The sequence below is a fragment of the Corvus brachyrhynchos genome, unplaced genomic scaffold (assembly GCF_000691975.1).
Source record: "Corvus brachyrhynchos isolate BGI_N302 unplaced genomic scaffold, ASM69197v1 scaffold302, whole genome shotgun sequence".
NCBI lineage: Eukaryota > Metazoa > Chordata > Aves > Passeriformes > Corvidae > Corvus > Corvus brachyrhynchos.
This window is the reverse complement of record NW_008237244.1, coordinates 2265597-2280072: the sequence shown is the minus strand read 5'-3', so window position 1 is coordinate 2280072 and position 14476 is coordinate 2265597. Positions and strand designations below refer to the sequence as shown.

At 39.3% G+C, this 14476-nt stretch overlaps 1 protein-coding gene across 1 annotated transcript in view; it reads right to left on the bottom strand.

Moving 5' to 3' along the window:
- SNX31 (sorting nexin 31) overlaps positions 1 to 14476 on the bottom strand; it is a 38398-nt gene that overhangs the window by 1055 nt on the left and 22867 nt on the right. Inside the window, 10 exon segments of the mRNA XM_017730287.1 lie at positions 1580 to 1642; positions 2626 to 2716; positions 2962 to 3035; positions 3580 to 3793; positions 4456 to 4478; positions 4481 to 4547; positions 5124 to 5193; positions 7033 to 7119; positions 9405 to 9493; positions 12684 to 12794. Coding sequence (XP_017585776.1) covers positions 1580 to 1642; positions 2626 to 2716; positions 2962 to 3035; positions 3580 to 3793; positions 4456 to 4478; positions 4481 to 4547; positions 5124 to 5193; positions 7033 to 7119; positions 9405 to 9493; positions 12684 to 12794 — 889 coding nt within the window.

Sequence of the window (14476 nt, the reverse complement as noted above, 5' to 3'; positions counted from 1 at the left end):
GCAGGAAATATTTGGTATAAATTTCCAAAGTATTTCAACAGCATCAGTTAAAATTTTCTCCAATTCAGAGCAAAGATTTCTAAGACTCTTGGGGATGCTAATGCCAAAATTATAAAGACCCAACTCAACACTTTTTCAAATGAGAATGTACAAAAGATAAATTTTAAAACATTTTTCAAGCATCTTGCTTGAAAGAAAAATAGAGAAATAGCAGAGAAAATCATTAAGAACCATAACATTGAGATCACAGCATTTAGAAGCTAGCTAAGAATGGTTTAAGATTTTATATTAATTCTTTAAAAACACAGGTTGATGTGTGAAGACCTAAACCACTTCAAATTTGCTGTATAAAATTACATATACTGTTCCATACTACCACTGTTTAACTCAAGAGCATACCTTGACTGGCCTTAACAGCTCTATTCTAATTATCAGCTTTAATTTTCTTAGCTCACTGAGTTTTGTATCAGCAGCCAGACACAGCTGATAAGCTCAGTGGTTTTCTGTTGCCCTGTCCAAGGCTGTTCTTCTCGCAAAAAAAAAAAAATTTAAATATGTTCAGGTCAGAGCAATGGCCTCAAGCCCAGAGTGCCACAGAACTTAGTCCTTGCTAAAACTTCGCCACAGCAAAGCCACTAAACCACATCCTTCAGTCTCCAGCACAGCTGCAATTCTATTCAGAAAATGTTGTCAGTGTTGTTTCTCTTAATATTATTTGCAAGTTATTTGTGAATGCTGAAGGCCACACCAAACCTGGAATCTCATCTCCAGTGGTAACAAGTACAGAGCACTTCAAAGAAAGGGGCAAGTGAACCCACTACACAGTTTAATCGATTTGCTTACTGAAGAGCAGTTAGTGATTGGTTTTATGGTTTCTGAAGGTACAGCAACATCACTTTTTTTAAATTCAGATTGAGTTTTTAGAAATATTTTTTTTTAGAAATGTTTTTCTTCAGCCAATCACACACTGTAACAGAGGTATTTATTTTAATTCACTTTACATTATTCCCCTTCATTCAACAAATTACTTGAAAGAGCAAATCTTTTAGTCATTTAGCTGTTCAGGAACCATCAGCAACGGATACTGATTCCTGCAAATGAACTTGGAATTGCATATTTTAGGTGATGGGAATGTCTGTGTATGGATATGTAATGTTAAATTTTCCAAATGGGTATGATTCTCAACTAGAGAGAAAAACAAATGCATAAACAATCCTAGTGTGGAATCTAAGTACGAGTCTGTAAAATATATCAGCAGGTGCATATGGATATACATACCTGATCTCCAAATATATTCTGTCTTTCTGTAAATTTCAAATGTGTCATTCAGAAACACTTGAAATAAGCAAATAAAATGAAGCAAGGTGTTGAACCCATCAAGCTAAAATAAAATTTTTTATTCAGACATGTTTTTTGCCCTCTTCTTCCTCCCAAAATTCAAGTTTTCCTCCTTTTCCTACCCAAAGAAGTTCTTACTAAATTTTTTAGAAGTTTACCTAACCAGAAAAACAGAGGTTGGGCTAAACACCACAAGCAAGTACACAGTGTTTTTACATCTTGGAGACAATTTCTCACTCACTAACCTGTTTCTGTTGGATGATGGATTTCTTACTATTTTTCATCTATTCAGGCATCTTAATCTCTGGAACAGATTGACAAATGTAAATTTAGAATAAGCTGAAATGTTCTTCCAAGTACTGTAATAAAATATGCTGAGCAATTCAGCATTCAGTTACAACCAGCAGCAACAGTGTAGGAAATGAACTGGCAGAGTGGCCCTTCTCTCATAATTTCTCTGTTTTAGTACAAACTACTATTAACAGCTGATTAGTTACATAATGAATGCCAATCTTAATAATTAAAAGTTTACTTCTGTGAGATCCAATCTTTCCCAAGATTAAAATTGGTCTTTTCTTCTGAATCAGTTATAGTTTAAAACTATGAAATAACATGATGTTCATTGCCTCACTGCTCACTCTAATCAGCATGGGCCTACAAGATCACACATGGTCTTTTATTTTTCCCTCTTCAGACATTTTCAGTTGGCAGACAAAGTCTTTAGATATCACAAGGTTAAACAAAGACACTACTAATGCTGGAAATAATTTTTTAAAATATCAATATCTAAACATACTTCCATCCTGAAAGGCCCACACAAAAGACAGAAGTATTTTAGCTGCAAATCAGATTTTTAGTTTATTAACACTTCTAGTTAAAATCAAAAATTTTCTCAGTGTGAATGTCACAGATCTCAATTTGGTCTAACATTGCAGCAGATGGAGCTAGCAAGTGAAGTGGGGAAAAATTGAAAGCCAGAAATGGATATAACAGGGTAGTGCAGAACATACAAAAAATTATACCATCTATATCCGTACCATACTCAGAAAAAGTCAAAGTCAAGGAGAGAGAATGTAAAACATATTATTAAAGCTGTGATGAAAAACCTTCTAACATTCAGAATATTATTTCAGTAAAACTGAGCAAAGATGTGCTTTTTAATCAATTAATCCTGGACTGAAATCTTGGAATGTGCAAGATACTTTTCCTCAATGGTACTTCTCTCAGCACAGTTGTAAGAGTGATAGAGTAGCAGTCTTATCTCATATTAAATACAAATTCCTATACCAACACACATGCTCACCATTTCTTGGCCTTTGGCTGCCTTCATCATCTGTTCTGATACCATTTTCTTCAAGCAGCTACTGAACAAAAAGGTCTAAAGACCAGAGAACTTTCTGATTTCTTCAAAATGACATACTTGACTCTTCCACTCCTTCTCCAGGAGAAAATTACAGTCCCTAACTACTGAACTATCATTTTCCTGACTCAGTTAATTTGACTCTCTTCTTAACATCCTTATAGTGCAACGAGCTGCAGTTCCTTGTGCCCCAGCCTCAGCATGACTAACCCTGTAAGATTACATTTTACTCTGATCCTTTCCTAAAAGGATTGAGAAATAACCTGCTTTGTGTACAAAATTATCCAGTTTCATGTGCCTGAGTCATTGTCCTCAAATTGGAGCTCCACTGTGTCGTCTCTACTATCCTTTGCAGCACCCTGGAAAAACAAACAAACAGAAAAACCAACCAGAAACCCTCTAGCCAATGAACACAGGGAGCAGCTAAAAACAGCATTAATGTGTTCAGCCTTAAATCAGAATCAGTCAATTAGGTTCATTTTATACAGTATACAAATAAAGCAGCTGAAATCTCTACCAGAACACTCTCCCTGTGGGAAGGAGCAAGTGGGAGGTAGGAAGGGGGAGTCTTTGTGAGCATAAACCTGGCTAAAGCAGTTATTTTGCTCCCTCACAAAACTCTGACAACTCTACCTCCAAAAGGAGAGGAAAGGGGCAGGTAAAGCATGACATGGAATGCTAGGAAAGGAAGAAAATGGCAGAGTAAAGCAAGATATTTCACTGCTGTAAAGGCTGCCAAGGGAGTATGTTTCAGAAGAGGTTTGGAGGGGAACATGGGCAAGTGGAAGAGATTTAAAACACATCATCCCCTTCTCCCCAGACTTTCCAACCTTATTTTTCATGAAGAGGAAGTGAATGTAGATACAAAGTCAGTGAAGTACTTATAAGAAGAGTAACCTGCCAAATTCTTAACCTGTTGATTTTAAAGCTGACCTCTTTGATTTGGTTAGTAGGTGGTGTTATACAGCAGCTGATCTCATCATTACCAACATGGATGTCAGCTGAACAGCTTTCTTCTGGATAGTCACAAATAAAAGGATCAAACATTAAGCTGAACATACCACAGAACTGCATTTCTCAAATCTGCATTGGGAACTGCACCAAAAAGACAGAACTAATGCAATTTGCTGTAAAGGCAAGTAGGTCTAGTGATTTGGAGAGAAAAAAAAAAAGGAAAAAAGAAAAGAAAAAGTGCTATAAGAAAAATGTTTAAAATTCCTAATACTCTTTCTTCTGGAAGGACACAGATTCACCACAATAGGTTCAGTGCTTGATTCAGAGAATAGTGCTCACAGTCCAGAGTTAGAAACTTGATTTTTTTTTTAAACGGGATATGATGAAATGGGTCTTTTGGATGATTATCAGATATGATGACAGTAAGAGATAAAAATAACAAGTAAGAAATACTGTGAACAACAGACCCAGCAGTCTGAATTTTCATCTGGTTGCCTAAGCTGAATGACAAACTTTTGGACCTGAGTTTTGCAGAGAAGAATAGCATTCAGTCGAAAACTTCTTCCCAGTCCTTGGGATCCAGCTCATTCTGTTGGGATTTTTTAAAAATATCAACAGAAATAGGAATCTCCTTTTCTATTTGGTCATTCAGTATCTTACCAGGAGATGGGAGACCTGGGTCTCTAGTTCAAATGACTCCACAAAACCATGCTCTGTTTTTGAAGTCACAGCCCCTAGTATCATTTCTTAAAAAAACCCACTCCTTTGTTCTGTTTAAATTGATTTTTTAAATACCATTTTACCTTTGCTTTGTTTATATTTTTTGTAGAAATTCAAGTTCCTACATCTGCTCGTCTGTTGATTTAACCCAATTCCTCTTAACTTCCTGGATTGCCTTAAAAGAATTTTTAAAAATAGCAGCAAAAGTCAGAAAAAACATATTTCCTTTTACATAAACATTTAGAAATACATAGAAATAGAAAGCTTGTGGTTTATTTTGGTTTTTAAACAAGCTTTTTAAACAAAGCCTTTGATTTTAGGACAAATTCACTCTACACTGTTCTTTCCTCATGAATTAATAGTTTCCTAAGTTGAGTGTAGGTGTACAACTCAACACACCTACAGTTCACTTACATGCTCTCATATCATGGCAGAGTGCCTACATCTTAGGAACATTAGGATACATATATCACCTTGAAAATACAGTGGATAGATACCTAAATGTGTCCTTTTTGTGTAATATTTTTCCCATGCATAAGACATAGGTGAGTTAGAATCTCTAATACAAGGGTTTGAAGGAGAAAAAAACCGAAAACACCAGCAAGCCCACTATCAACAACAGCTATATCCAACACTTAGAAAAGTGCCACAAAGCAATGCCAACAGGAACCATTTCTAAATATGTCAAGCATTTGAATAATTTAACGTGGAAAAGGTAACCTTAAAGTTTACAAAGTCCTTTCAGTTTTACCTGCATATGTAGCAAGTTCAGTGAAGTTCTGCAATCCATCAGCAATGTATCGAGAGAAGGATCCCAAGTCAAGGGGAAAAAAGTAATAAAACATGAAGAAATGCTTCTGTTGAATGGTGGTTTGATTTTTTTCAGCTAAATAAAATGGGAGCACAATCCAGAAAGATGTCATTACTTACCAGATTAAAAACCACCCAGCCAAACAACAGATGTGATCTTGAAGTGTGTACTGTACTCATTCTTTATACATTGTAGCAGAATGGAAATAAACTAGAGTCAGGTTATCCAATCTCTCCACTTTGATTTTGGTAGTACCAAGCACAGAAGTTACATAGAGCTAACATTTTTCCCTCCTTTTCTCAAACAGCTCTGGGTTTCTCTACACAGTAGTTGGTGAGGCTCCTAGAGCAGCCACTGCCATGCTGCAGTGCTGGCATACAAGACCTAGCCTGAAGCCAGCTAGCTGCACCACCAACCACTGTGGAGCTGCAGCAGGCTGAGGTCAGTGCAGCAGCAGAGCAAACTGAACACTCAGTGATCCACGTGCTAGGGGCACAGCTGGCCTGAGCCCTTTGATCTAAAGCAGCCTGGGTAAATCTCCACAACCGTACAATTGGAGCAGCACAGGCTCCACAGCCAATACAGATGTATCACTTGCACTACTCAGGGTCCTGCAGCCCAGACAGCCCCATTTCCTACCTCTGGGCTTGGAGCAGTGCTAGATGGAGAAGTATCTACTCAGACAGTTTGCCATAGCTGAGAAGCATGCAGTTATTTCACTGGACTGCTAGCTCTGCAGTTCATAAAGGCATGTATAGGGAAACAGAGAAGGATTAATAGAGGCCAAGCTCTACTGCAGTAGATTTAAACCAGACAAGTTACCACCATCAAACAACAGGTTCTTGAGTACCTTCAAGCCAAGCAACTTTCCTTGCTGCCACCAAAAGACATGGTCTGTTCTTCCTCTTCCGCTCCATTCATTCGTCTGCTGCAGTCAATACAACTCACTAAGCAAGCAAAAGTAGATTTCTTTTTTTTTCTTTTTCATTGTAGGGAGAAGTAGACCAGAGCACAACTGCAGCAAGGAGCCATTAGACTGGCCCTGCTATACTGCCTAACTGCCCCCTCGGGGCACTCTGACAAATGGGACCTTGGCACCAGGCTCCCTGTCCCCAGGGTTTATCCTCACCCACAAGTCAGCATTACCATTTGCTGCAAGCAAACAGAACCAGGGGACTGACTCAGGCCAAAAATAGGCCATCAAAACCAAATAAAAAATAAAGAGCCAGTATTTTAGACCAGGTTAGCTCACCAGTCCAGTTCACCACTGTCTGCCCACACAATTCCACCAGCATAACTGAGGGGTAGCCCAAGGAACAAGCAAATGAAAGGGGAGGAGTGCTCTGCTGTTTAAGCCAGGCCACTTATCAAAAGAAATGCTCAAGCTATGGTCTCAGGTATTATGTATATTAGTGTATAGAAATGAGCACTTCAGATGAAAAAAAGTAATCCATCTCTGCCCAGAGGGGCAGCTTACAACTCGGAACTTGAAGTTCTCTTCTATATTGTTTACGGGTATATTTTTATTTGTGGCCACTGCATTGTGCAAGTATAAATATTAAGAGGCAAGGAGCCACAAAACACCTCTCTATTATTCTGAAAGAAAGAGGGAATAAATAGCTAGCTACAGTAAAGGACCCTTCAGGAGTACTACAGTGCTAAAATTTAAAACACGCAGCACCACAGAAACCAGTTGATTCCAATTAAAAATTGGCCTCGAAAAAAAAAAACCCAACAGTCAAGCTGTTGAAACTTGAAGGCTTCATAACTAAGTTATTCAAGGGATTTCCTTCTCTGCTTGTAGTAGTTGTCATGCATCTTAGTAGTTTCACTTAAGCTTCTTGCTCACCACTTTCTGATCCCAAGCTTACAGTGCAACTCCTTCATGCTCTGAAGACTCACATAAGGAAGTTCAAGTTCTGCCACTTTTTCGCCACTGGGAAAAGAAGAAAAATCACAGAGACATTTGGTGAAATCTAGTGAAATAGCTCAACTACTTTCATGTATCAATTATTGCTGGCTAGCAATGTGCTTTTAGAGAAGAAAAACAATACAAATTCTGGAGTAAAGTAAGGAGACAAGCTAATTACAGGACACGTGGGTGCAAACTTCCAGGACTGGTGCTTTTCTGGAACAGATCACCAGATGAGATGTATAAAATGTCAATGTACAGCAAGAAAAGCATGTCACTCTTCAGAGATCACTACTTTTCTGCTTATTTTTTCAAAAAATGTGAGTCTAATAGGCCCAAACCTGTAACCATTTAATTTTAAGCCGATAGCATGATTCAGCAGAACACTTAAACATACCTTTTTGAGCCTGTGAGCATCTAAACATTTTTTGGCAGTGGAATGTGGATTACATTTGGATTTGATGTATTTGTGAGGATTATCAAAGATGCATAGAAATGTAATCAACTGAAAAACTTTTCTATTCTCTTGTGTATCTGATCATATCACAATACAAGGCAAAAATAATTTCATCTGGAACTGCAGCGGAAGATACATTTGAGACATAGTAACTGCCAACTGTGTACTCAGAGATATCTTTCACAGCTGAATGAAATGGGCAAGTGAATAATAAATAATATAGACACAGACTGTAAAGTTCTTACCTCACTAAGTAAGCCTGAGTTCCTTAGTAAGTCTAGTAGTAACTGGATCTTCATTTTAAAAATCATTCAGAAGAACACTAACATCTCTATGCCAACGAAAAGACTGAAAAAAGCTAAATGACTTGTGAAAAACGGGGTTCACTCTCCTGTGAGAATTTAAAGGGTTAAATATAAAGACAATAAGAGACACATAAAATAAAGCAAAGGGATAATGGCCGGGTGCCTTGGCGCTCTGCCAAGAACACACCTGATGCTCGAGGATAGTCCTTTTTATGCCATTTTTACTGTCTGTTCTTTATGCGTATTCAAACTTTTCCAGGAGCTGTTCTGCATGGCCCCTCCTTGGTTCCGCCTTTTTAGAGCATGCGTATTCTTCTGCCTTGCGGTTTTATTTCTTTTGATTCTTGGGCTTGGGCTCGCTAGGTGAGAGTTGATAGTTGAGTGGGCCTCTTAATTCCCCAGACAGTCAGGGCTGATTGCACCTTTGGCCTCTTTGCCCCCCGGGCGGAGCGGTGATAGCGGCTCCGGGGGCCCCCGGCCCCCCCACTCTCCCGGCGTTGAGTGGGCCTCTTAATTCCCCAGACAGTCAGGGCTGATTGCACCTTTGGCCTCTTTGCCCCCCGGGCGGAGCGGTGATAGCGGCTCTGGGGCCCCCTGGCCCCCCCATTCTCCGGGCGGAGCAGCCTTTGGGCCTCTTTGTTCCCTGGACAAAGTGTTGATCAGCAGCTTCTCGGGCCTCATCCTCTGGTCGCTTGGAGGTTATCTTACTTGCTCACACTTGCTAATATTCTTGCTAAAAAGAAAGAAAACTACATCCACACAGCAAAAGCATTTCTAACATTATATAATACCTACCTTAATACTTGCGAGAAGCCAATATTACAATATATGTTTATAACAGACTGCAATGCCTAACTTAACTCCAGTCAACAGCTAAGAGTGTTCACCATCCTCATGTGGCCTGAACCTATCCCAGTCACACAGGCCTGGATCCTGCCTTATCCACATACCCACCCGCATGGGAAACAGGACATCAGGAGACCAATGAAGACACAAAAGCCTCTTCACACACTCACAACCCTGATTTACAGCTTGCTTAATAACACTGTGGTCAAACTTCAGTTATTGGCAGTTAAGAAAAGAAACATGTAATGATATAAAGGAAAGTAAGCTAGAGACATTGTTTATAAATATAACAAGAGAGCTTCCTGTCCTATTGTTAAACTCAGCATGTGATCTGTAAATTAAGAACTGTTTTATGTAGGTATGGCCATCTGATTAAATGCCTACCTAGAATACACACCCAATAGTTCCCATGTGATGAAGTTGCTACGTGACTTACAAACTCAAAGGGATGACATTCTTATGTGAAAGTCTTACCCCTACACCACACTCTCTCTTGCCATACTTTGTTCCCCACTACCAGACTTTCCAAGATGTAGGGAGAGAGAGCTTGAGGGAATTTATCACACCAGATGGGTCTTTTAACCTGAGCAGGATCATGCAAGCCTTGTTCAGATTTCAGGTTCGGTCACTGCAGCCAACAACAACAACAGCAAAAAAAAAATCCAAGGGAGGGCTAAGTTAAGCACCTTGTAAAACTTAACAGAGAGCTTTATCCTCACAATCTTGAAAAAAAAAATAGGCTAAAATATTTTATAAATTCTCTCGACAGACCCACCTCACACAATGTAACCTTCAAAAACAAAGAAGGTCAGAAGCTTCACTATACACTAGCATGAATAAAGAAGTGTTCAATACCTATTAATGTAACTGTTTTTAAATTTTCCCTTATGTCCCATTTAACTGCTCATTTAAAAGAAAATATAACCACTCCCATATTCCAGCATGTGAATTTGTGATGAGTTTCATAACTTTCAAAGCAATGTAAAAATGTAATAAAATAGACTGTGTTTAGTACTGTCATGAATTTATTCTCTAATGCAAGGCATCTACCATGTGTTTCCAGATCTTCACTACTAAATCCTCAAATCCTGTTTTACAGTGAGCACTATGTGCTCTGAGTTAACAACATTACTTATGAGCATCACAAATACGTATTTTTACAGGATTTGTGTCTTTTCCAGGCTGATAAAGTTCTCTTGTTTTTCTAGGAAATATCTACATGTCCTGCCCCTTTAGTGAAAACACCAGTCTCGTAGCATTCTCTGTCAAGGCTTCTGGCAAGAGCAGAATTGAGCTCTGTTGAGCTTTCATTATCAATAGTGCATAAGGAGGAGAAACACTATCTGGCTTGACATTTGGGTTGCTTTTAATTTGCTGTGGCCTCTCTACATCTTCTCTGAAAAAAGGGCAGAAGTAGCACCAACAGAAAATGCAGACAATATTTGAGAACCAGCTGCACAATGGGATAGTGGGGACAGAAAAATCAGGCAGAGGTGAGCCCACTAACCACTGAATCTGATTGGGACAGTTGTCTTATTATGGTTTAGGTTCTGAAAAATCAAAGCCTAAGTTTAAACAGCCATAACCTAAAAGAATTCAGTACCATTGAAGCATTCCTAAATTCCACAGTGACCATAACCCCCTGAGTTTGCTCAGGAAAAGTGGTGTGGCAATTATAAGAAATCTCTTCAGTCCTGAGAATACTACTGTCATAGCTATTGTGGCAGATCATGCAACCTAATGCTTTGGTCAGAGAGGATGGACTTTGAGCATAAAGTGGAAGTGACAGGTTTCTCTTCTTCCAATACACTTCAAACTCTGTGCCACAGTGACGGCATTGTAAATTCATCTTCACAGTTCAGAAGGGTTTTCTCCAGCTGTATCAGCTGTTTTAAAAAGCAGACGGTTTTGTGCATAGAAAAAAGTAGATACCAAGCTAAAGGTAAGAACTGTTCGCAGTTAAAATTAAAAAACACATTAGTGAGGTTTCCCTTATCCCTCTTAATATCAGGGCTGTTACCAGAGAGGGCAGCAGACCATTAAAATCACTTGTCTCACAGTCAATTCAGACACCAGATATGATGGGAAGAAAGTTTCAGAAGTCCAAACACAAAAGACAAAAAAGTGACTATCACCTTTTATTCTTCTGCCACTGTGCTGTTGTCACAAATTAATTCAAGAAACTAGCCACAGACTAATGTGTTATCCTTTAGTAGTATAATACTAAGCATACCAGATGGCATTTCCAAGGAATGGCAAACACAGATCTCAGATTTAATATGATTTTGGCTGGTTTTATTTCTTGGTTCAAAGCACAAACTGGTTTATGCTGCCTGAATACCAGAATAGTAGGGAGTGATGGTTGTTAAACCGACCTCCACCACAAAATAACAGTGAATGTAGTAGCAATTTACAGTGACAAAAGTTAAATAATTCCCAGAAGTCCTATTTCATCTTTAAGACCACAAGAGAAGAAATGGTATCTGCAGTATTTTAAATGTTGTTGTTTCTTTACAGTAGCACATAAACGTTAAACATGTATAAAAGCAACATACAAAGCAATATACAACACCACTGACTGGCTTGGAAATTACCGTGACCCACTGCAAACTGACAAGTTTATCAAGCAAAAATTATTAATGTTTTAAGTATATTAAAAAATCCTTTCCTTACTCAAGGCTCCTATACACATTTCTTGTCTAAAAATGTCTCCTTACTTCTTCCATCCTCTTAGCACCTACTTCTCTCTCCCCAAATCAGAATTCCTATCTCGCTACCACCCTCAAGGCTTTTTGCCTTTGGCATCTCCCACCTCATGAGTCTCCTGTTGCAGGGTCTAAGGCCGACTCTGACACTTACGTTTCCCCGGAAGAACCCGTCCCAGCATTGCCTCAGGTGGTGCAAACCCCAGGGCAGAACAAAGCCAGCAAGGGGTCACCTTTTGTTACCCAGTTTATGGTTCCTGTGCACAGATAGTGTAAGTTCTGAGGCTGGACTAACGCCCATCAGCTAGACAGAGCACAGCAAATACGTGTTCAGCTCCTTTATACCTGTGGCCAGTTGAGAACTGCCTTCACAAACTCAGATTGCAAAGGCACAGCAGAAACACGGTGCACACTTTTCTGTACGGTGAGAGGAAATGTCAGAATCCCATGACAAAGAGCAGCACCTATCTGACAGATGTGTGCTTTGTTATTGCTGTTAGGATTAGGAAATGAGGGCAACCAAAGAAGCCTTGCTCATGCACACACGTGCAAATACACAAAATAGGCAGATCCATTGCTGCTCCTCCTCTTCTGGCATAAGGAGGGAACTCCAGCTAAAGTTTCAAACACAAACCAACCAATTGTGTAAACAATATTTGGTTGCTACTGGTTTCAAATTGTAACTAGCAATTGTTTACTGTGTGTATTCCAACAGCTGTTACAGACATCCCAGAGCCAGTGCTAGAACTGCACCAACACTGCAAACACACAGTTCCGCAGAAAGCACCAAGGGACACAAAACAAGTAAAGAGAAGCACGCAGAAAAAAAGATGCATCAGTTGTGCACTCAGTTTTAACAGCAGCTGCCAGCCAAGACATAAGTGAAGACCAGATAATTTCTGACTTCAGTATTCAAGAACTTTCACCCACACTATGCCAAACCAAAGGCAACTTAATAATGAATGTGTCTCTATATATTTTTTTGATTGTATCATATGTGAAGGAAACCTGAACTTGAAAGCTAAATGCCATAGAAGCAGAAGACATGTAACATTGAGAAGTTAATTCTGGATTATTCTAAGAACCCAAAAATCTCATCTGCAAAACCAGCAATGCTCCCCAGCCCTCTGGAACAATAAACTCCTCAAAGCCCACAGAAAATACTCTTGTATATCTTCAAATAGAGATGTTTATCCTTTCCTAATTGAAATTATATTAATTTTTGTCCACTTCTCACAAATGGGAACTTTCAACACAATTCTAGAAAGCCATTACCTATAATATTCTTTCTGCAGTCCCTGATGTCTGGATATAAAGTCTAATATTGCTGCCATCAGGGAGGTGAACGTCCAAAAAGGCTCTCTGGGTTTGGATCTTAAATGTATCCTGTTGGGTGGAAATGCAACATTGTTTTATAGCTTTCCATATTGCTGAAATACTTCTGAAGATGCTGATGTTCCATTCCCTATTTACCCAAGTAAAATAAACAATTGATATTACCACTTAGTACACATAAAGTTATTAAAATTACTATTAAAGCTTGCAGATGACAAAAAATAAATATGCAGAACAGCAAATGGGAAGATACCGAAGAATTAGAGGGTCTTTTTGGTGTTAAGAGACACAGGCTACCTGGTGTCTCAGTGTCTGTAGGCATGATGCAGTGGCTTCCTAGGAAGTAGAGACTCCAAAAAGAGGAGGTGGATACACAAATGCAGGTGAATATTTAAAGCCACAGTCTTGCCAAAAGGAAAAAGTGCATCCCTGCAACTACACCTAGGAAAGCGTCTGGTGAGAATAACGAGCCTATAGTATCTGAATAGAGCGAGCCACTGCTACAGGAATACTGTGCAGTGCCAGTGCCCAAGGTCCAAACCCCTGCACAGTGAGAGGGGTATAAAGAAGAAACTGGAAAGCATTTAGGTCATAAGAAAACAGGTCTCAAATAAGTGACCTCAGAGAACTGTCCTTTGTGTAGACATAATAAAGGGGTGATTTGCAATCTGGAAAACTAAAGCACAGAAGCTAGATCCATTGGCTGTCAGCTGATGATACACAGAGTCAGACTAGAGGCAAAGCTGACATTTCTAACAGTGAGGTAGTGCACAGAAATGGGTTATTCTCTACTGGTTTTATATCAAGACTTTATATGTCCCTAAAAGACTTTCCTGAGCTCATATTTAGAAAGTGCCATGCCTTGCTCTGCATGAGAAGTCTGTTACTCATTTCAGGAAGATGGGGACTAGTTTGAGAACACCTTCAGGATTCCATCTGGATTAGGTGGCAGAAACTCATCACTGCATCTCCTCCTCCTGTTGACTGCCCTGTATCAGAAGACAGCAGTGGTCCTTCTAGCATTTTTGTTAATTGAGAAGAGATACTTCCCTTGACAATCATAGCAGAGGAAAATGCTGGAATTGTACATAACTGCATGAAACATTAAATTTTAGTTCCTTGTATCCACCTTTGCTAGCTTGGCAGAAAATATGGAAGGGCTCCTGGGAACCCTTAAGTTTCAAGTACTTGTAGAGGGTTGAGTTCGAAACCGGGCGGAAACACCAATTAAGTGTAGTGGTTTTGGTTCAAAATATTCATTACTTACTTATTTTCCTTCTGTGAGATAAGAATTAGGAGAAAAGCAAAGCAGGCACATACCTTAAACAGTTGCAGTACAATGAAAGAGTTTTATTACTAATAGAATTAAAAGTAAAGAAAAATAACAAAAAAAAATTAAAGCAAATCCCCCCCCCCTTTCCAGCACTTCTCTCCTTTTACCCAGCTCGCACAAGGATAACAGAACATGGGATGTTAGTCAGTGTTCCAGTTCTTGAAAAGTCTCTCTCTTACGCTTAAGGAAAAAAGGGTTTTCCTTCAGTTGCACGTGGTTCCCAAACTGCCACCAACAGCAGACCCGCTCGGAAACAAACAATCTGCTGTGTGTAAAACATCTCTCCCATGAAAAATCTCACAGTTCCTTCACACTGCAAAACATGGGCCATCACATGGGGTTATTAATCTTTTTAAGGATAAGTTATTTTGGCCTGCACACCAAGGCTTTTCTTTGCCAC